The 20,605-nt window shown below is 44.9% G+C and overlaps 1 protein-coding gene across 4 annotated transcripts in view; it reads left to right on the top strand.

Moving 5' to 3' along the window:
- The window catches only part of SPAG5 (sperm associated antigen 5), a 577,046-nt gene that overhangs the window by 194,877 nt on the left and 361,564 nt on the right, over positions 1–20,605 (top strand). For all 4 annotated transcript variants that reach the window (XM_085649122.1, XM_085649121.1, XM_085649120.1 and 1 more), the window contains 2 exons: positions 4,932–4,982; positions 5,155–5,329. In XM_085649122.1, the coding sequence (XP_085505248.1) occupies positions 4,932–4,982; positions 5,155–5,329 (226 nt within the window). The remainder of the gene's footprint in view (positions 1–4,931; positions 4,983–5,154; positions 5,330–20,605) is intronic.

Genomic DNA, 20,605 nt, shown 5'->3' with positions numbered 1-20,605 from the left:
AACTGGCCCTTTTTTTGCAATGTGCCTAGATGTGGATTTAGGACCCTAGCTCAGTCGGCACCTAGGGAAACCTAGCAAACCTGTACCGTTTTAACCAGGATGGGGTGACTTTTGAGGCTATCACCAAGTTCTGTGACCCAGAATCCCTTTCAAACCTCAACCTTTGTCCAAAAAACACATTTTTCTCACATTTTTTTGGTGGAAAGTTCTGGAATCTGTGTGGAGCCACAAATTTCCACCCACCCAGCATTCCCCCAAGTCTCCCGATAAAAATGGACCCTCATGTCTGTGGGCAGGCCTAGCGCCCGTGACAGGAAACACCCCAAAATGTACTGTGGAGACTTCAAAATTCTCCAGTATTGGATCTTTCCTAGGTTCACATGCTTGAATCATCCCCGTCATCGTAGTGGGAGTCCTGCGGTATACTTATAACTGTAGTATTTAATACTACCATAGGCTACAGTTCAATGAACAGTCACTGCAATAGCCTATCCATTTTCTTTTGTAAAAAGAAGCAAACTTAAGTAGTAGCCAAACAGGCGACAGCACCCTGTAGAACACTCCCAAGAGAGGCTAGGTTCCTCAGATTTTCTATCGCACGTCGTGTAAAAGGGAGTCTCCCTAAGCTCTGCTCAGTTTCTTCTCGAGTTCTCGAAATATTTACTCAAAATGTTGGATTCTTCAAAGAAAGGTCTCTTCAGATTGTGTGGAACATGCGGTAAGAGGCTGCATTCTGAAAATCCCCATAAGAACTGGATCTACTGCCTCTACCACTAAGCATAAGGTTAAAGACTTCAAGATCTGTAGGACTTACTCAACCAAAACCCTTAAAGATAGAGAGGATAGGTTGTTGATTTGACTTCAGAGACTGAAAAGTAAATCTGATATAGTCTCTGAGGATAAGGTTAGCTCTACCTCACAGGCTTCTCAGGAAACATCTAAAAGGAGAGAAAGATCTCATGAATCTCCTGAAGATTCCAAAAAAAAGGCTTCTAAGAAGTTTCGTCAGGAAGATGCAGGCACCTCACAAAAAGGGAAGCATTTGTTTGCTACGGAGGAGAAAAGCCATCTAATATATAAACAAAATCAATCTTCAGTACCATCCATGAAGATTACAGTCTCTAAGAAGCTAATATTGTCGACTGTGTTATCTTCTGGGTTCCCATCGACACAAAAATCACCATCTGAGCGCATTTCTCTTACCTAATCGTTGAAGAGCTCATCGTAGAAAACCCCATCGTCGATGATGGAAACCACTGTGCTGTCGACTGCCCCAGCGATGTCAAAGGCTCCAACACCGCCGACGACTTCCTCGTCAACGATGACTTGGACGACGACATCCTCGTCGACGACTGTTCCATCAACAACTTCCTCTTTGTCATCTACGACCGCGTCGACATCGTCGACAATAGTGACAACAATTTCTTTGTCTGTTCGTATCATGTCCTCATTGACGACACAGACATCGCTGCCTTCAACGAAGCTGACGATACTGTATCCCACTCTTGGTTGTAGGAGGGTCAACCTCAGGACACTTAGCAAGCGGGTAATAAATGGGAGGACTATGTTATTTCAACGCCTGCTTTTCCATCTCCCCAAACTGCAGATTCTCCACCGGAAGACATTTGCGGCTTCCACGCACTAATTGAAAGGATGGCTTCTCGTTTTCAGTTGTCAATGACAGTCAAGCAGTCTGACTGTTTTATTTATGATTTTAAGGATCTATCCAGAAAGATTGAGAGCGATACCCATTATAGATCACATCTGGGAGGAAAGAGTGAAGGTAATGAAAACACCCGCCACAATTATCCTGGTCTTGCCCAGGATTGACACAAAGTATAGAGCTCCTGATGATGGTCCAGCCTGTCTGGTAGGGCATCCTAAGCCAGATTCTGTTATCTCACAGGCTACCCAACGGAGATCAAGAAATCCTTTAGCGCCTATTACTGCACCACTTGACAAGGAGGGAAGGCACCTTGATAATATTTTCAAGAGATTTACAACCACTTCAGGTACTACTGTATGCGTGGCTAACGCTCTAGCGATATTAGCAAGATACGACCGCCAAATGTGGTCCTATATCGCTCCTTACATGGACCTTCTTCCGGAAGATAAAAGACGAGAAACAAGAAAGATTCTTCTTGAGTGAATAAGTTCTGCATCAGAGATCCTAGATGCTTCTATTAATGTGGCATCCCTAGCCTTTCATCAGCTAGCTGGAGCGGCTATCCTTAGGCGTCGGGGTTGGCTGAAGGCAACAGCGTTGCGTCCTGAGGTGCAAAGCAAAATACTGAACATGCCATTTGATAGTGAGATGCTTTTTGGCAAGCCTATTGATGACGCCTTACAGACCATTAAGGCTGACACTGGCACAGCTAAGGCTTTGGGCACACTCTAATACAGGAAGACCCCCTTTCTTGGGGCAAGTGGCAAGTCCAGATTCCAAAAGAAGGTCGCATTAACCAACTGTAACATTGACTATGTGGATGACCTAGCTATTCTCTCTAAACACATACCACCATATGCAGAAAAACGTCTCACCTCGACATCTAGGCACAGTAAGTGGGCCTAAAGATCAACACATTCAGTATGCTTCCTGATCAAGGGGGATGGAAAGGACCATGACTGAAGAGTTGATTATGTTGGGAGTACTATTAGATATGATGAAGTGGCAGGCAGTAACATCAGGAGGAGACTGAACTAGGCTAGGTAGGACGCCTTCAGGATGATAACTTTGTGGAGGTCTTCTTAGTAGGCTTCAACACCAAGATGAGACTTTACCAGAGCTAGGTTTTGTCCGCACTCTTGTATGGATCACAGTGCTGGCGGCTGACGAAAAGCGATGTTACCAGACACTCAGCCTTCCAGATCGGTAACCTGAGAAGAATCTTGTGCATTTTCTGGCCATGAACCATCTTCAAGCAGGAGCTGCTCACTAGATCTAAGCAAGAGAGCATGGACACCATCATTATGAGAAGAATATGGAGATGGATAGGATATGCCATCAGAAGAGAACTGGACTCTATCATTCTGAGAATAAGGTGGAGATGAATAAGACCCCATCAGAAGAGTACAAGACTCCATCACAAGATCAGCTCTCTACTGAATTCCCAGAGGGCAAACTGAAGAGAGGCAGGCCAAAGAACACTTGGAGCCGAACTGTAAAGTTAAAAATGAAGAGCCTGAACAACAGCTGGGGCACCATACACCAACTTGCCCAAGACAGACAGACGTGGTGGTCCTTGGTTGCTGTCCTGTGTGCCAGTCATCTTCATGGACAGTAAGTAAGTGGGCTGTACTCCTCTGTGTCTTCGACCCAGAAGTGGGTAAAACCTGACTGTGGCAGGGAAAACGCTGATAGATTTCTCAATATCTATATGTTGGCAGTGGCTGTAAAAACCATGACAGGTAGGTTGCTCCTGTTCACTTTTCACGTTTTCATTATTTAATTCCCTAAGAGTATTTAGGATACTTTTTTTTGTTTATTTTATGCAGCAGACTCATTTTGTATTTTGCTTACAGTGAACTGGGTTGTCTGTATGAAGTGAAGTTTGGGTGGGTGTTTATAATGGACAAGATTGAGAGCTCAGGAGTTTAAACTGAAGCCACTGCAAGGCTCTTGTGCTTATTGGTGTTGGGAATACATGCTCATCCAACGTTTAGCTCCTCTGAAAAGCACACAGAGCAATGGTGACGTACCAACTGCAATTGTGATTATATGCAAAAGTGTATGAAGAAGTTACAACCCTGTTAAAATACTGACAGGGTGAAAGTGCTTACAGATGAATGTGTATGGAGGTGGTGTTTACAGGTGAATGTTTCTGATGGATGGTGTATTTATCCATATTTTGTTGTTTTGCGTATAAATGAAGTTGTAAAACTGTACGTTTCCATATTTAAATGATAGACGCGCGCTATTACTTTGTCATATTTGAGCTATTTAAGCTACAAAATATTACATAACAGTACATCCACTGGTAAATACTAGCATTATACCACAAATGTTGAGCTATAATTCATGAAAGAAAGCAGGTAGAGTCACTTTAAAGCAGCACAATTTTCTGTATTTAGCCACTATTTAAAATAAATGTAAAAAGAAAACACATTGTTTTCTGTCTGTAAAAATCTGTAAAAACGGAAAACAGGGAGCCTTACTTATAAACAAGCGTTAGCAAAGCCAACAGGTCTAACTTATTTTAGGCTCATGTCTGTTATTGTGTGATGCGTTTAGATGCAGAAACAAAAATCTCAAGTAGAAGCACACAAATACTAGTCAGGTGGTGCACTGGGTGAAGCACTGGATTTTAGTTTGTTTTAAGCCACGCCCTTAATTACGTAGACCACACCTCCTGAATTCGATCCATAGTTGTGCTTATTCCGCCACACCCCTGAAAAAGGCCCCCCCTTCTGCCCTTTTCATTCTACTAGAAGCCTTGATGTAGGGTTATGCTTATGGTACCTATTTATCTCACAAAGGCACACTGCAAGCTCAAAAATGTCACACCAGCATGTGCAAAACATGGCAATAGTGCGGTCAGTCAAAAGCTTATTCACTGCCATTAAGCATGTATGCTTCTAGATGGAAAATACTTATTTCAACTGCCAGCAGCAAGAAAAGAGGACATACTGGTGTCGAATGGGGAGGAGGTGGGAGTAGGAGTGTGTTAGCTCTATTGACCTCAGAGTGTCTGATTGAAGTTTTAGTTTGTCATTAGTTGTCCTTTGCCCTGGGATGATTAGGAGTATGGGTTCTGTTAACCGTTCCTGGTAACATAATGAGAGCTTCTGGCTTATCAATAACACTGCATGTATTGCCCGTTAACGTTTGTTTATAAGGACACTATTTCTTTGAGGTGTTTACCATGTTCTTGAAACCTGCCACTCTTTCCCTGATTTGTGGCTGATAATGTGATCCCTTATTTTCACTGCAGGGTGAACGAACTTGAGAGCCAAACACGGCGAATGAATGACGCTATGCTCGGGTAAGTGTTTTTTACATTTTCTTTGATTTAGCCCATAACTTACCTGCGCGTGCCTTCCTATTGCGTAAAGCCAAAAACGTGCTCAAGTTTGCCTCGTGTACTTATAAGGAGGGCTTTAAGTACTCACTTAGTGGTAAATTCTCTTTGTTTGCTTGTTCTACTAAAATGCTAGACAGGAGCAGGCGCTCTCTCAGGCCCACCAAGAGAAGGAGGATCTGCAGGCTAGAGTGCAGACCCTGGAGGAGCAGCAGGCCTTTCTACAAGGAGAAATGAGCAAGTACAACAAGCGACTGCAGCAGATGGCTGAGCTGAAGGCCCAGCTCTCTGCCTTCTCAGAGAGCATAGAGGTACTGTCAGCAGAGGACCCAGACCATTGCTTTTAGGAGAGGGATGTTCCGTGTAACAGAAGGATGTGGAGAGCAGTGTGCCCACATGTTGTATGAATGGGTTGGGTGGTCTGCCATCATGGGATACTTTGAGGAAGTATCTTAGTGATGATGGGTGCAGCGGGAGTTGTGAAAGTTCTTGAAAGCTGCTAGCTGCGCTGCATCTGGTCAGCAGCAGAATGTGACTGCTCGGGATGCTAAAATGTTGTTCTTGTAATGGTCTCCATTAGACAATTTGACCTTTGGCACTCGTAGTAATTAATGTATTATGCCATAAATCTAACCACTGTATCTTGCGATGAAAATAAAAAAAGGGTTGCTTTTGGTACGCACTGCGTGTATGAGGTATAAAATAAAACCGAAGGGTTCACTTTTTAGATATCAAATGGGCTCTTCACAGGATACACTCAGACAGCGATAGACATGACAGTACGACTAAAATCATCAACTAGACTGATCCAAGATGTCATTGACCATGTCACAAGCCGTTTGCGGATGCAGGCTCACCCAAGCAAGCCAAATATTTGAATGGGACTGATCTATAGTCCACTAAATGTGTATTGAGCACATGAGGTTGATTTTGCCAGACCTCTTAAAGTTGTGAACTGCAAGCAGGGTGGACTGGAGGAAAGGTTAGTGCCGGGCAGCATTCCTGAAAGTGAATAATCTTTATAGAACTAAATTCTACACTAAATAAATGCTGAGCTCCGATTGTCTGTTATTGATTTGCAAACCGCAGTATAATCTGCGCTAGCAGTTTTTCTTTCCTTGAATGTTTTATAAGGGAAAAGTATTGGAAATTAAACCCATTTACAATACATTCATAGTTGTATTGTTCAAACAGTAACTTTATAGTGTAAATTCTATACAAGATTCACGATACCCCTACTTCAGATGGGTGTTTATTTCAAAGATTTTTATTTAATATCTTAATTATACAAAACAAAAGCTTGTCATAAAAACAATAGCTGAGTACAATTAATACATGATGCACAGTTGCATAGTTTACTAGGTAATGCAAATGTTGATAAACAGTAAACCATTCGTTCGGCTAGGGGAGAGTATTGCTTTCGTGCAACCGTGTGGTGGGAACTAAAGAAAGGAGGAAGAGAAAGTATAAGAGCGAAAGAAAGGGAGAGAGAGAGGAGGAGAGGGAAGGTGAGAGGAAGGAGGTGAGAAAAAGAGGTGATGACTGATCTTATCTCAGTAGTGGGAAATGGATCCTGTCCGTCATTCAAGGAAGTGACGGGAGAGGAGTGCAGTAGGTTGGGGGTACGAGTATGAACCAGTATAGTGAGGTGTCAATTGGATTGGTTCTGGAAGGGATGGTAGAGAAGTCTGTAGGGGGTTAATTACTTTCAGGTATCTATAAAGATGGTTTCATAGAGCCTTGTTGACCGAGATTCAAGGGTGTAGTGAAGAAAGGATGGAGTAAGCACCCCTAATGTATCTTAACCACTCCCACCATTTGTTATTAGAGGCGTTGCTCCATGACTTTCAGGTGGAGAGGATGGTTTTGTGGGGGAAGAGTAAATAAGTCAATTAATAGTAAATCTTCTCGCTGTAAGTCTGTAGTGTATGAGGGATTGAAGGTTCCGCAGACGGAAAATGAAAAGGTCCTAGGGAGCTTAGTTTGTGAGATCGTCAATAGTGTCATGGACTTTAGCCCAAAAGTTGTGCATCAAGGGGCAGTCATATAGCACAGATCTGCATGTGGTGCATTTTAGCTCCAGCAATAATCCTTGTTGAATAGGTCCAGGGTTTAAAGTTGGTTCGGTGTGGAGTGTAATATGTTCTAAGTAGGATATATTGTTTGGTTTGTGCAAGATTAAGGGTTATTTTTTGGGTGAACGAGGAGGACCATAATTTATGCTAATCAATCTCTTGTGGACTTGTGTAGGCCATCTTGCGTTCAGTCCTTCTGCCATTTTTGTTGTGTGGCTTCACAAAGTGATGTAGACCTGGGTCTGAGCTTGCCGTAAATCATATAGCCGCCTTTTCGCAGTATTGCCAAGACAGACGGGAGTGAAGCAGTTTTAAAAGGGAAGCTTACTGTTTAGAAATTGCGACCTGTAATAGGCAATGCTTGGGATCCAAAGGAGGAGACTAACCATCTTCAATCCTCCACGATTTCAGCTCGCGGATGCTAGTGAACTAAGAATGGTAGGCGATGTATCTTGAGGCATGCGAATAACCAGGCTAAAAAGAGTGCAGGGCACCAATAAGCTAACGGTGGGGTTAATAACTGATACTTGGCCCTCTGTAGTTTATAGAAGCTACTTTATTAGTCAGTTAACAGTGGAAAATCAGGAGACAAATGTGACGGGTGCAGTTGAGTTGTGCTATATCCTCTATAGGCAGTGTGTAAAACTTATTGAAAAAACTGTGGACGATAACTAACTTAAGTTGTACAACAATCGAGTGTCGTCGTGAGACGCTATGATATCCAGTCCAACTATCTCATCCGTAACATTGCAATATATTGGGTTGTGGAAAATCTACCCGCATATAAATCATTTGTTAGGTGAGTGGGTGGAAAGTTGAGAGCTTGGCGGTGCCTGTAGAGACTTGTGCTAACAGAATCTGCGCCAGCAATATTGGGAGCGATATACCGGCATAGAATCTACATAACATCCCACAACACCACTTAGCATCAACATCTCAGTATTCCATCTTGTCAGACGTGAGACATCACCTAGCATCTAACAGTATAACGGTCGAACAGTATAGCAAGATCCCCGATCTTATGACATCTATCGTACTCGAAGGGCCTTAATTAACATCTTATAGGCTCATGTAACATCAAGTGTAATACATAACATCCCATCTTATCATATCTTATCACAACGTAACGGACATGAGAGGCGTCCATCAACAACTTATACCATCAAATAGCGACACAAATCAAAACAAGCTTTATTCGATTTTAGGCATATAAAATCATAAAAGCAGACAATTTAAAACATTTCATCTTACTTCCAAATATACATAGGTAAACATAAATATATACGGATTACATAAAACCGTTCATTTAGCTGTAACTATCTCTGGTACAAAATATTTGGCATGTGTACTAATAATAATCCCTAAGGGGCCTAAGCATTTAGGATTTTACTTGCTCTCAATATGCTTTGTAGGAAGCCCACCATGGTACCAATGCAATAATAATTTTCCAACATCTGTAAATACATAAAAGCAGGGCTGCATTGTCTCCATCCTCCCAGTTTTAATAGAGGTACAATCCATCTTCGTTGTTCATTTTCATAGAATTTACAGAATAAAATTGCATGGATGGTTGTTTGTAAAGAGATGTTGTCACAAGGACATGGGCATAATTCCCATGACCAATTATTCATAACCAGATGACTAATCATACGGTGGAAGGTCCCAAATCTGAAGCGTGTTAACACGTACCTATCGTACCCCCCCCAGACAGCATAATAGGTACGTTTGGATGTTATATGTTATGGTAATTAACTGATGCTGGACCACCGTGTTTTTATTTATGTCCAAAACCAGCCTGTTCTCTTCCAGAATAGTCATACATACTTTTTAAAATTCCTTCCGATGTATAGAATTTAATGTTTCAGGCAGGGAAAAATATTCTGGATGCTCAATGTCATGCATGCCATTTTTTACATATTTAAACCACATAATCTTGCTGGCATGATCTAGTTTCATTGCATTGGTTAGGATTTCCTTGTTTAGACCTGTACTGGTAGAGGTCCAGATTCTATGCCAGAGCAGCACTGGTTGTACCTTAATTAGAGCTAAAATTTATGGTACTCCTAGCTCGTTGTGGCAATTAAAGACAGCGGTGCTAGCAGGAACTGCCAAAATCCTTCTTAGAAAGGTGTTTTCGACGTATTGGATTGGGGCACAATCATGAAACCCCCATATGCCCTCCCCAAAGGTTGTAATGCTCGCGCATTTCGCCTGGTAGATTGTCAGTAACATTTAAGGGGGTCTTTTGCCCAGTTTTTTAGTAAAATTAATCAGGGCTGCAGTAGACTTCATAAACAGAAGGCTCCTGGTCTTAATCGCCTGCACCCAAGACACAGTACGGTTAAATAGAACACCCAGATATGTAAAGGTGTTGATAGATTCCACCCTACTTCCCCCAGCCTGAAAACTTCTACACTTTTGTTTCCCTCTTCCACAGGTCATTATCAAACTTTTCTTTGCTTTCATTTTTAGACCCAGGTTATCCATAAAACTAGTATAAGTAAGAGCCTTCTGTAATCCAATCTGGGTGCGTTCCATAAGTACCGCATCGTCCGCGTAGAGAAGGGAGACAATCGGATGCTTGTTTACATATGGCCGGTCCCTAGCGGTTGACACCAACTCCTGTTCTAACGCGTTGGTATAAAGAGTGAACAGGAGTGGTGCCAAAACACATCCTTGCTTCACTCTCCTCTCCACTTTGAATGGTGCGGTACACTCTCCCTTAAGTCCATATCGAACTTTGGCTGTTGCACCAGAATATAGCTCTCTTAAAAACTGAATTAGTGTTGGGTCTACCTTGAGATCACTAAGGATACTTCACAGTTTACTGTGTATGACACTGTCAAATGCGGGTGTAAGGTCAACAAATGCCAAATAAAATTTTACTAGTTTAGCCTGCGTGTACTTTCCAATTAAAATACTAAGATTAAGAGCCTGCTTGTTGATTCCTAAACCAGATCTAAAACCATACTGTACATCACTTAAAATATTGTTGTCTTCTGCCCATGTTTGCAGCCAATCTAAAACAATCCTTCCTGCTACCTTCATAAGGGAATCTTATAAAGATATTGGGCGGTAGCAGGGGGATTTTCCCGATCCCTCTTCTTAAAAATTGGGACGATTATCGATTCGGACCACGTATCAATAAATCCCTTTGCACAGCATGCCTGTAAAACTCGTGCCATAGACCAAAGATGCGGGATGACTTAAATAAATCAATAGGTACCCCGTCCTTGCCTGGGGCCTTACCACTCTTACTAGCTTTTATGGCCATAAATACGTCTTTCAGGGTGATGTGAAAGTCAATAGGCAAAAAATTCAGGCGGTCCCCCTCGAACTCAAGTCTAGGGTTTGTTTCCCTCTCTGTAGCATTTTGCAGGGTGTAAACATTTGAAAAGAAATCCACCCAGGTTTTTTCTTCTATTCCTTCCTCTATGGAGGGCGCATCGGGCTCAGTAGTGAAAAAGGTGCATTAACGGCCCGCCAAAAAAGGGAGCTGTCTTTGCTTGCTGAAGCTTCTTTGAGGTTTTCCCAAGCCTTGTCTTTCATTTCATTTTTCCTAGTTTCATTGCACAGCTTCCTGCATTTCCTAATTTCCTCCTTATCTCTTACTGTGTAGGGCTTCTTTTAGATTAGTGTACGCTTTTGTGCAATTGTTATCAAACCATCCCTTTCTACAATTACAAGTGCTTTTACTTTCTACTTGCAGCAGGTTTTTGACAACCTTAGTGATGTGGGAAAAGGTGTTCAAAATACTATCATGTGATGGACTATCACTTAAGCACATTGCAATTGAATCGAACGCCTTGGTAACAATTTTCTTACTCATCTCTAACGGGTCCTGGCTAGACCAGCGTAAGGTATATCCATTTTGTCTTCCTATTGCTACATTTTGTACCCATGCCACTTGGTTGCAATATTTCCTTACTGCTATAGTTGGGATGGTTATGTTTACATTTAAGGGCAGATGATCACTCATTACATTTTGATGGATGTTGTAACCAGTAACATATCTTGCATATCGGTTTGACATGATTATAAAATCTATTGTCGATTCAGCACCTCTGCCTATAAAAGTGTGCCCGAAGTCCACCCTAGGTAGGCATAAACAATTTGCAAAACCAAGGTCGTAAAGGAATAAGATCTCGTTAAACATCTCCTCTTTATCCGAGTGGGAAAAATGAAACGCCGGGTTATCTTCCTCCGTCGTTAAACCACATTTTCCTAACCCGGCTAACTGGCATAAATCAACATTAAAATCCCCACCCCAGATAGAAATTATTTCGTTATCTTCTTTTTATTTTTGTTTACTAATAGCCTGGCTAAGATCATTAATATGGTGCCCATCTGCCCTTTTTCGATGTTATTGTAGAAATGAATTACAACCAATATGCATTTGACATCCATGTGAATCAGTACAATCTGGTAATAAATTTCAGAACTAATCATTTCGATCTTAGAAGCCCTGATCAAATTTGAAACATAAACACAGGTTCCACCCTTTGGTCTTCCGCTCAATGAGCGAATTGCTGGTGTGTGCAATGTTCTGTAGCTGTTTATGTGTACTTCGTTAGTAGCCCAAGTCTCTTGTACACACAGGATTTCAAAATTATTTATAAAATCCTTCCAAGCCATGTCATTTGCTTTTTTCTTAAGGCCCGCTATGTTCCAAAACAGAACTCTAATTTTTATTTTATTTTGGGCTGAGTTATTTCAGGGATAAGATCACACTGGTTTATTGGTTTATGCCCGATTTGCGGGAGTGGGTTATAGGCCCCTACAGTGCCCATCTCAGTGGGCTCCCTGATAGCTTGATCTAGCACGGGTATTTCTTCATCTATAGGGTTGCTGTCTCTCCCCCCCCCCCCCCCCCCCCCCCCCCCCGTTGCTTTGTTCAGCCCTAGTAAGGGAATTTAAGGATGGTACACAGAAAGTTTGTGTAGGAGTTGTAGTCGTTCCCTGCTAAGTTTGGTATAGTGGGTACTCAATCGTTTTCGTCTAGGGTTTATAAGGGCCCAAATCTATTTGATGTCTCCAGATTGAAATGGGGGCTGCCTGTACATGGTCTAGGTGGGCGGTAGTTGTTTTGTCTTGTTGGGCGCATGGGTTGATAGAAAAAACTCAGGGAGAGTACATGTACATTCATGTGGCTAAGGTCAGGATCCTGTGTTCTTGATAAAACTTCCCTTACCAATGATGGAGATCCTAGTGAGAGAACAACACAGTTGCCTTGGAAGAATTTGTTAGTATTTCCCACCCAACCGATTCTTCTCAACATCTTGAATTCTCTAAGGAGGGCGCCGGTCAGGCCTGTCCTATTTCCGACCCAGTGAACGGTTTTATTTCTTAGGACAGACCAAGTTTCATTGCCAGCTGGTGCAGGAGGAGGAACGTTAGCGAAGATGACAGTATATGGGGTAGCAGCTGGCGGCACATTTAGGGTCTGAGGGGTACATACATCCTCTGAGATGTTACTATATGTAGGAGTCATTCTAGTAATTCTTTCACCCACCCTTCTTTCACCCACAGGGTTACCCATCCTTCCTGTATCGTTTTTCCTGCGTACGTCTCTCTCGTTTTAAGGTGGTTTTTTTGTGTTTACAGTTATATCGGGGTAGAAGCCTGACCCCTTACCCTTTTCACTTTCCCCAGGTTGTTCCCTTACTGTAGAGGTAGATGCTTTCGGATTTGCATTCACAGACTGAGGTGTTGTTCTAGGTGTCTTATTATGTTGCATACTTTCGTCTTGAACGGCCGTTTTCTGGGTTGTGAGAACTTTCTCTATTCCTGCTTCTATTTATTCCAGTCTACCGATAAGGGTGTTGATAGACTGTGTAACAAACTCAGTTAACTCTTTTATCGTCGTAGTCAGCTTTGCAGTCTCCCCTGATGGTATATTACATTGATGTTTCCCACGTGATGCATTTGAAATACCTTCTTTCATCTGGGTCTTGGTTTCAGTACCCTGTGACTTGCCCTGTAATTTACTTATAAACATCTTAGTTGGTCTAGGGGTGGTTTGAGGAGTATATGTTCCATTTGGTGGAGAGTGCAATATTTCTAAACTTGGTGATTTACAAGATTTTTTAGAAGGGGGTAAATGGTCAATATCAATGTCGTCAGTAGAGATCATCAGAAATAGTCTGAATACATCCATTATTTATCTGCTCAATGGGAGTTTTACCTAAAGATACAATTGCATCACCCCCCGTATCTACAGGTGTGGTTGCTTTATCCTTATTTTTAGAGCCTAACGGCGTGATTGGGTCCATATTTAGTGTTTCTTCTACCGAGGTTATCTGCCTTTCAATACCGCCCACTGCCCCTGTTAAGTAATTAAGAAAGGTCATGTTGACTTTTCTTTGATTACTTGGTGTTTTGGGTACATGGCTTGCTGTTTGTTTCCTTTTCCCCATGTTCAGTGAATCAGAAGTTCAGATCGTGCAACCCAGGATTAAAAAAGTCCTCAGGGATTTTATACACTAGCTTCCTTTCTGAAACAAAATATGGCATGCGACTTCCTTACAATTGTGTTAACGGGTCCCTGGAAACGGGGTGCAATATATAATGCCAAAAGTTGTCCAATAATCAGCTGGAAGAAAGAAGAGTTTAATTACTGTTCGAATGCTTCCCTGCTTGCAGAACAAAGTGCAATGTGCGGTATTGATGATATCGTGGACCCTAATGTGCAAAAACGCAAAATATTTGAGATGTCGATGACCTTACATGAGCAGATAAAAATGCGGCTTGCATTTAGGTTTTTAGCAGCAAAAAGAGAAAATGGCAAAGTAAGTTAAAACAGAGTACTGGCAGTAAAGTGCAACCTGCAGTATCCTGGTTAATATATAACGAGTCTCAAAAAAATCTAATCAATCCAAACTGGATATCTAATGTTTTTAAATTGATCCCAGTCAGCTCGGCCACGAAGCGTGCAAATTATGTAGGTCAGATTGAGGTTCGACTATCAATTATATGGCGATCAAAAGATGGGGATCGCAGTACCTTTCTGTCGGCTCCTAATACAGGACGGAGCCCTGGGAGTTATGGGGGTGGCCCTGCCTCTTCCTGCAAATGACGGGCAAGCCCTCGGCCCGAGTGCAGTCCGGGCACGGCCCAGGCACGCCTGCACTTTTCCCGTGCTGCGGGAGCCCGCAAAGGTTTAAATGCTTGCCCCTGGGCGGGAATCGCGTTGGTGGCGTCAGCAAGCAACAGGTAGCCTGGGACCTGTAATCCTAGGTCCGCTCCCCTCTCCACACGGGCATCAGCAGTGGTGGCAGCAAGACGGGCTTCCTGCGCTGCGGGAGCCCACAAAGGTTTAAATGCTTGCCTCCAGGCGGGAATCGCGTTGGTGGCATCAGCAAGCAACAGGGAGCCTGGGACCTGTAGTCCTAGGCTCGCTCCCCTCTCCTCCCGGGCAGCAGCAGTGGTGGCAGCAAGACGGGCTTCCCTAGCTGCGGGAGCCCACAAAGGGTTAAATGCTCGCCTCTGGGCGGGAATCGCGTTGGTGGCGTCAGCCTGCCACAGGTAGCCTGGGACCTGTAGTCCTAGGTCCGCTCCCCCTCCTCACGGGCAGCAGCAGTGGCGGCAGCAATAGCGACACATAATGTCAAATAGTGCTGGATATTAATCGGTTGCTAGAAGGTATATGGAAATATGAAAGGACAGTTGCCTTCTCAGCAAGTACTGCAAGGAGAGTGAAATGAAGAAAGACAATACATTACGACTGCTCTGCGTTGGAAGAAGTGTCTATCTCAGCCTCTAGAATGTTGTCTAGGAAGGAGGCCAGATCCTGTTGGTCGTGGAACAAGTATGTGGCACCTTTATAAACGGCACAAAATTTGTCATGACCTGAGAACGAGAAGGGAATGTTCATATGCCATAGTCTGGGCCTGAGGGAGCGGAAGCCTTTCTCTTCGCTTGTACCGTGGATTTCGAGTAATCTTGGAGGCGACGATGAGCCTGTGGCCTTTCCAGGAGATATGTTTGTGTTTGCAAATGAATTCAAGAATCAGTTCTACGTGTTTGTATCTGAGGAGTTTGCAATTATCGGTCTGGGTGGACCGGATGGATTATCATGGTCAGATTGTCGTGTTGGAATGCGATGTGATCTATCAAGCTCCAATCTTTTGTCAAAAGAAGGCGTGGAATCCAATCCTCCAGAAAGGTGATGCAAGAGCCATGTTGTTTGTCACAGTTTTCAGGAAAGCCAAAGAATCTTACATTGCCCCTCTTGTTACTATCTTCCAATTCAGCAAAGGAGCATTGCACCAAGATTGAAGTTTTTGGGAGGGAGCTAAGGTCTTTTTTTGCAGTGAGAGATTTGTCCTCCAGATTGCTAATGCGCTGATCAGCTGCTGATAATTTATCGCTTATTTGTCTGCTATCGGATCTCATTCCAGCATCTTCTTGTTGCATTATGTCCATGCTAACTATTTTTGGTAGGGCAAGTTGTAGAACATCAGTGTTTTTTGAGGTTGAAGTCCAGGATGTCTATGAACTCAGTTTTACTTTTGATGGGAGATTCTGGTGGTTTGATGCTGTCCTTTTTGTTGTAGTTTTCAAATCCTTTCAGCCATCTTGGCATTCGGTTGATCTGGTTAATGTAGGATTATTGCAGAAGATGGAAGCTGACCTAAGGAAGGCACCCATTTGAGGAGCAGTAATGTTATTATACAGGCACTTTTCTGCTAGTCAACGGTATATACTACTTGGAGGTAGTGATTGCTTGTATGAAATTGCAGGTACTCACTACTCGCAGGTTCTTACTTCCTGCAGGCACACACCATCTGCAGGTTTATAGACCGTATTTCTTGTGCGTGTGTTTTTAAACTCTGTCGTGCAGGAAATGTATGGCATGGGACTAAGGTGGTTCAAGATTCAGAGTTGATCATATAGTGTTTAGCCGATGAGTAGTTTGATTCATGTTTTGTGCCTTTGACGATTTATGCGCAGTACTGTGCCGGCAGTGTAAGTACAACTTGCAATATGCCCTGTGTATTCTCTCAAAATGCCTTGTATGGAGACAATGGAGTGATAGCTGGTGGAGTAATGACCTGCATGGGAGCAAGTGTAGTGCTTGCAAACAAACGTAGGTGCTGGGTTTGGATCCTTACAGTAACAAGCAGGTTCGAGGCATGTGGGCTGCTGAATTCATATCTGTGCATAGATCGCCGCCTAGTGTTGGGTCCGGATGTTTGCACGTTGTTGTCCTGGAAGAGTCTTCGAAGTATCCTTGGATAGGTGACTCCTCCCCTGGACTACAGTGCGCATGGGCATCCTCTCCATCCTCAGATTGTTTTTTTCCGCCATTGGGTTCGGATGTGCTATCTTAGCTCAAGTTAGGAAAAAATTTTGTCGAGGCCAAAAGGCCTTTAGTTCGCGTCGGTACTGTTTATCGATCGGTTTTCGATACCACCTTGTTAGTTTACTAACTTTCAGGACCGATTTTTTCGCATTTACCTGTCCATCGACTACTTCGACGATGGAATCGAGGACGCCATTCAAGAGGTGTCCGGTATGCAATGCGAAGTACACCCACATCGACGTCCATCCGGTGTGCAACAAATGCCTTTCGCCGGACCACGACGAATCGACATGCATGGCCTGTGCCCGGTTCCGTTCCAAAAAGACTCTGCGGAATCGACGAGCGGCGAGACTCGAAGCGCAGCACGCGGCACCGGCCCCAGCAGACATCTTCAACGAGGCCGAAGATGTCGAAGAATTGGAAGTCCTACCCTCCAGTCCCGTTTCCGAACACGACTCCGGATCGGACAAAGTCGACGAATCACTCTTCCACAGAGGTGAAGACGACACCGAGGTAGGAGAAGACGAGGAGGCCTTAGGGGCCGAAGAGAGTAGCTCCAATGATGAACAAGGCCTACCTGTTCAGACCGAAGAAAGCCCAATGCCACAGTCTATGGCTCCGGTCGAGGGATCGCCTTCGGGCCTTACCCGAGACCCATCCCGCAGTTCTTCGGCCCCGCCCTCGGGCCCGGCCTCGGACATTCAGCGGCAGCCATTACTGCCTAAACCGGCTGGTTTCCCTTCTACAAAACCGAAACCGAAAGCTGCACCGGTTCAAACGAAACCGAAACCGAAAGTGGCGCTGGTCGGATCGAGGCCTTCCACGCCTTCGACGCCAGCGAAACGCGTCGGCACCGACCGCACCAAGAGAGACTTCGGTGCCGAACTTGAAGCGGGCGACGTCGGAGTCGACATACGGAAAAAGGCCTTCGGCGCCAACAAACCTGCTCGGCTCCCGGCGCCGACGCCACCGACACCGAGGGCCGCACCGCCTGCTGCGTCTCGCATTGCTCCCTCGACAACACCAAAGCCTCACGCATCGAAGACGTCGACGGTCATTTCCGCAACTCGACTCGATGAACCACCGACGCCGAAAAAGTCCACGGCCGCCTCTACGAACCTGGTCGGTGCAAAAGCCTCAAAGGCGCTCCAAATGCGACCCGTTGCGGCACAAAGCAGCAAAACCAAGACTGCCCTCCAGGACACGTCGGGTTCCGGACCGATCGAAGCTCTGGCAGCCTCTTCGGTGCCAGCCAACATTACTTTTGGCTTGCCTCCGTCCACAATCCCGAAAATATTCCAACTCAGGACACGGGTCACCCAGACCACGATTACACCTGCTGAGACGTCTCCGTCACAGGTCATCGACGCCAACACTGGCAGGATGATTCTCCACGAGCAGAGGATAACTTCGGAACCACCGTTGGACCCTTTCAGGATCCCACTAAAAAGGAAGCTGCCTGTAGAATCAGAACCTGTCCTTTATGAACCTTTCCACTCATCCTACCAGGATCCACAATTATTTTCTCCCACACACTCCGACACGGATGTGTTGGAGGACTACATGGATGACCAAGTCCCCTACCATGGAGACATAGACCCTGATGACCAGCAGGACCCTGATCACACTTGGGGCGACCCTGTGGACCCAGGTGCACCTCTCGACGCACAGGACCCACAACTCTATGGGGCAAAAACCTCTCCCACAGAGGATACTGCAGCGTTCAACGCTCTTATTGAACGTGCTGCGAATAACCATGGGGTGCAGCTTCACTCTGACACCATCGAAGATGACTTTCTTATGGACACTTTTGCATCCTCAGAAAGGCATGTAAAGACTCTGCCCATGTTGAAAGGAGTCCTCAAACCAGCCAAGGACATTTTCAAGGAACCCACCAGGGCACGAGTGATAAACCCCAGGATTGATAAGAAATACAGATCAGCACCTGGGGATCCTACTTACATCAGAGGCCAATTACCACTAGACTCCATTGTCGTAGCGAATGCTCGCAAGAGGGCACACTCGCAAACGACAGGTGACGCTCCTCCCCCGGACAAAGAGTCCAAGGTGTTAGAGACCTCTGGCAAGCGAGTTGCCGCCCAAGCTGCCAACATATGGCGCATAGCCAACACTCAAGCGATCCTCGCTCGCTACGATAGAGCGCACTATGACACATTGGAGCAACTACTCCAACATCTCCCTGACCCCTACAAAGAAGGTGCAGAAATTCTTATCAGAGAGGGACAGCTACTCACAAATGCTTCCATCAAGTGTGCACTAGATGCTGCAGACACGGCTGCCAGGGCCATAAACACAAGCGTCATGCTGCGACGACATGCCTGGTTACGAATCTCTGGATTCAAACCTGAGGTACAGAATAATATACTCAACCAGCCTGTCAACCCCGACTATTTATTCGGGCCGGAGGTTGACACCACCCTTGAGGATAAAAAAGGACACGGACACTGCAAAGTCCATGGGCGCTCTCCAAACTCAGTCCTTTTGGAGCGGCTCCTTTCGTCGCCCCGGAAACAAGGGAGCAGGTAGAGGACAGGGGTCACAACAAACGTATAACAAAGGCAATACACAGACCACCTACGATAAAAACACCCGAGGTGGATATCGTGGCTCCAGTACAAAGGGCAGAGGACGCGGCTACGGCAACACCAGGTCCTCCCCCAAGAACAAGCAGTGACGCCCTCTCCCTTCCTCCCGACCACATAACACCTGTCGGGGGAAGGCTACAAAGGTTCCTGTCCACGTGGAACTCCATCACCACGGACAGGTGGGTCAAAGATATTGTCAAATACGGTTACTGTCTGGAGTTAACCTCCACTCCACCCACAATACCACCAAGAAACCGTCCTATGTCCTCAGAGCACTTAACGCTCTTACAGCAGGAGGTGCAAAGTATGCTTCTAAAAGGCGCTATAGAGGTCGTACCCGTCCACGAGCAGGGTACGGGAGTGTACTCCCTCTACTTCTTAATACCAAAAAAGGACGGGTCACTCAGACCTATATTAGACCTGAGACCCCTGAACCGGTACATTCTTTCAGAGCACTTTCACATGCTCACTCTCCAGCAAGTCCTTCCGCTTCTCAAGCAGGGAGACTTCCTAGCCACGCTGGACCTCAAGGATGCGTATTTCCACATACCCATTCACCCCTCACACAAAAAATACCTCAGGTTCACTGTTCAGGGGCAGCACTACCAATTCAAAGTCCTTCCCTTCGGCGTGACAACAGCGCCCAGGGTTTTCACGAAGTGCCTAGCTACGGTGGCAGCACATCTACGGAGGCAGCACATACACGTCTACCCCTACCTGGACGACTGGCTCGTTCAAGCGAAGTCAGCCCAGCAATGTGCCAGCCACATGTCCCGCACCATTCACCTTCTTCACAGTCTGGGATTCTCACTAAATTACCTAAAGTCCCATCTCCAGCCCGCACACGTACAACAGTACCTAGGTGCGACTATAGACACTCTGGCGGCCACAGCTCAGCCAAATTTAGTGAGGTGTGGTAAATAAAATATTACGCTCTCAGAATTTTAAAATATAAATAAGATCATGCATAAAGCAAGAGGCTGAGTCTGTGGTATCAGGTTCTAAAAGGGCTTTATTCCAATAACTCGAGTCAAAGGGAGAATATTACCATCACCAAAAAGGATCTGGAAAGGGACTCAAAAGTATTCTCAATATTCTCAAAACATTATTCACAGAGTACAGTATATATACATTTCTCAATTGTACGTAAGCAAAAGAGCAAGAGAGAATGAGATAAGAGCATGTGGGCGTGTAAGTAGGCGTGAAGGTGGGCGTCCATGTGGGCGTCCACTTGATGATAATGGGTAATTTGTCATGTGTGGGTGGATACCTGGAGGGGGTTGCGTGATCTGCTGGAATTGTACTGGAACTTTGCCTTACTTGTGCTCAACTCGAGCATGACGTGTAACTGACGTGGGGAGGGTTGCTATGCAACCGGACAAGTCTGGAAGTGAGGCCTTCAGTGAGTGAGGCCTTCAGTGTCAGGACGACCAGCACATCTTGTATTATCTGATATCCGATGTCTGGAGCAGGGACTGATTTGTGACATAGGTTGCTCATCACCAAGAGCCGATGTGGCATCTATTTCTTCATTTACTTCATTTACTGCAGAGGCCTTACATGGGGGCTATGGGCTTTTTACTGACGTGAGCTTTGCAATCT

The sequence above is a fragment of the Triturus cristatus genome, chromosome 3_2, assembly GCF_964204655.1.
Source record: "Triturus cristatus chromosome 3_2, aTriCri1.1, whole genome shotgun sequence".
NCBI lineage: Eukaryota > Metazoa > Chordata > Amphibia > Caudata > Salamandridae > Triturus > Triturus cristatus.
Note: the sequence above shows the minus strand (reverse complement) of the source record. Positions and strands in the feature narration are given on the sequence as shown.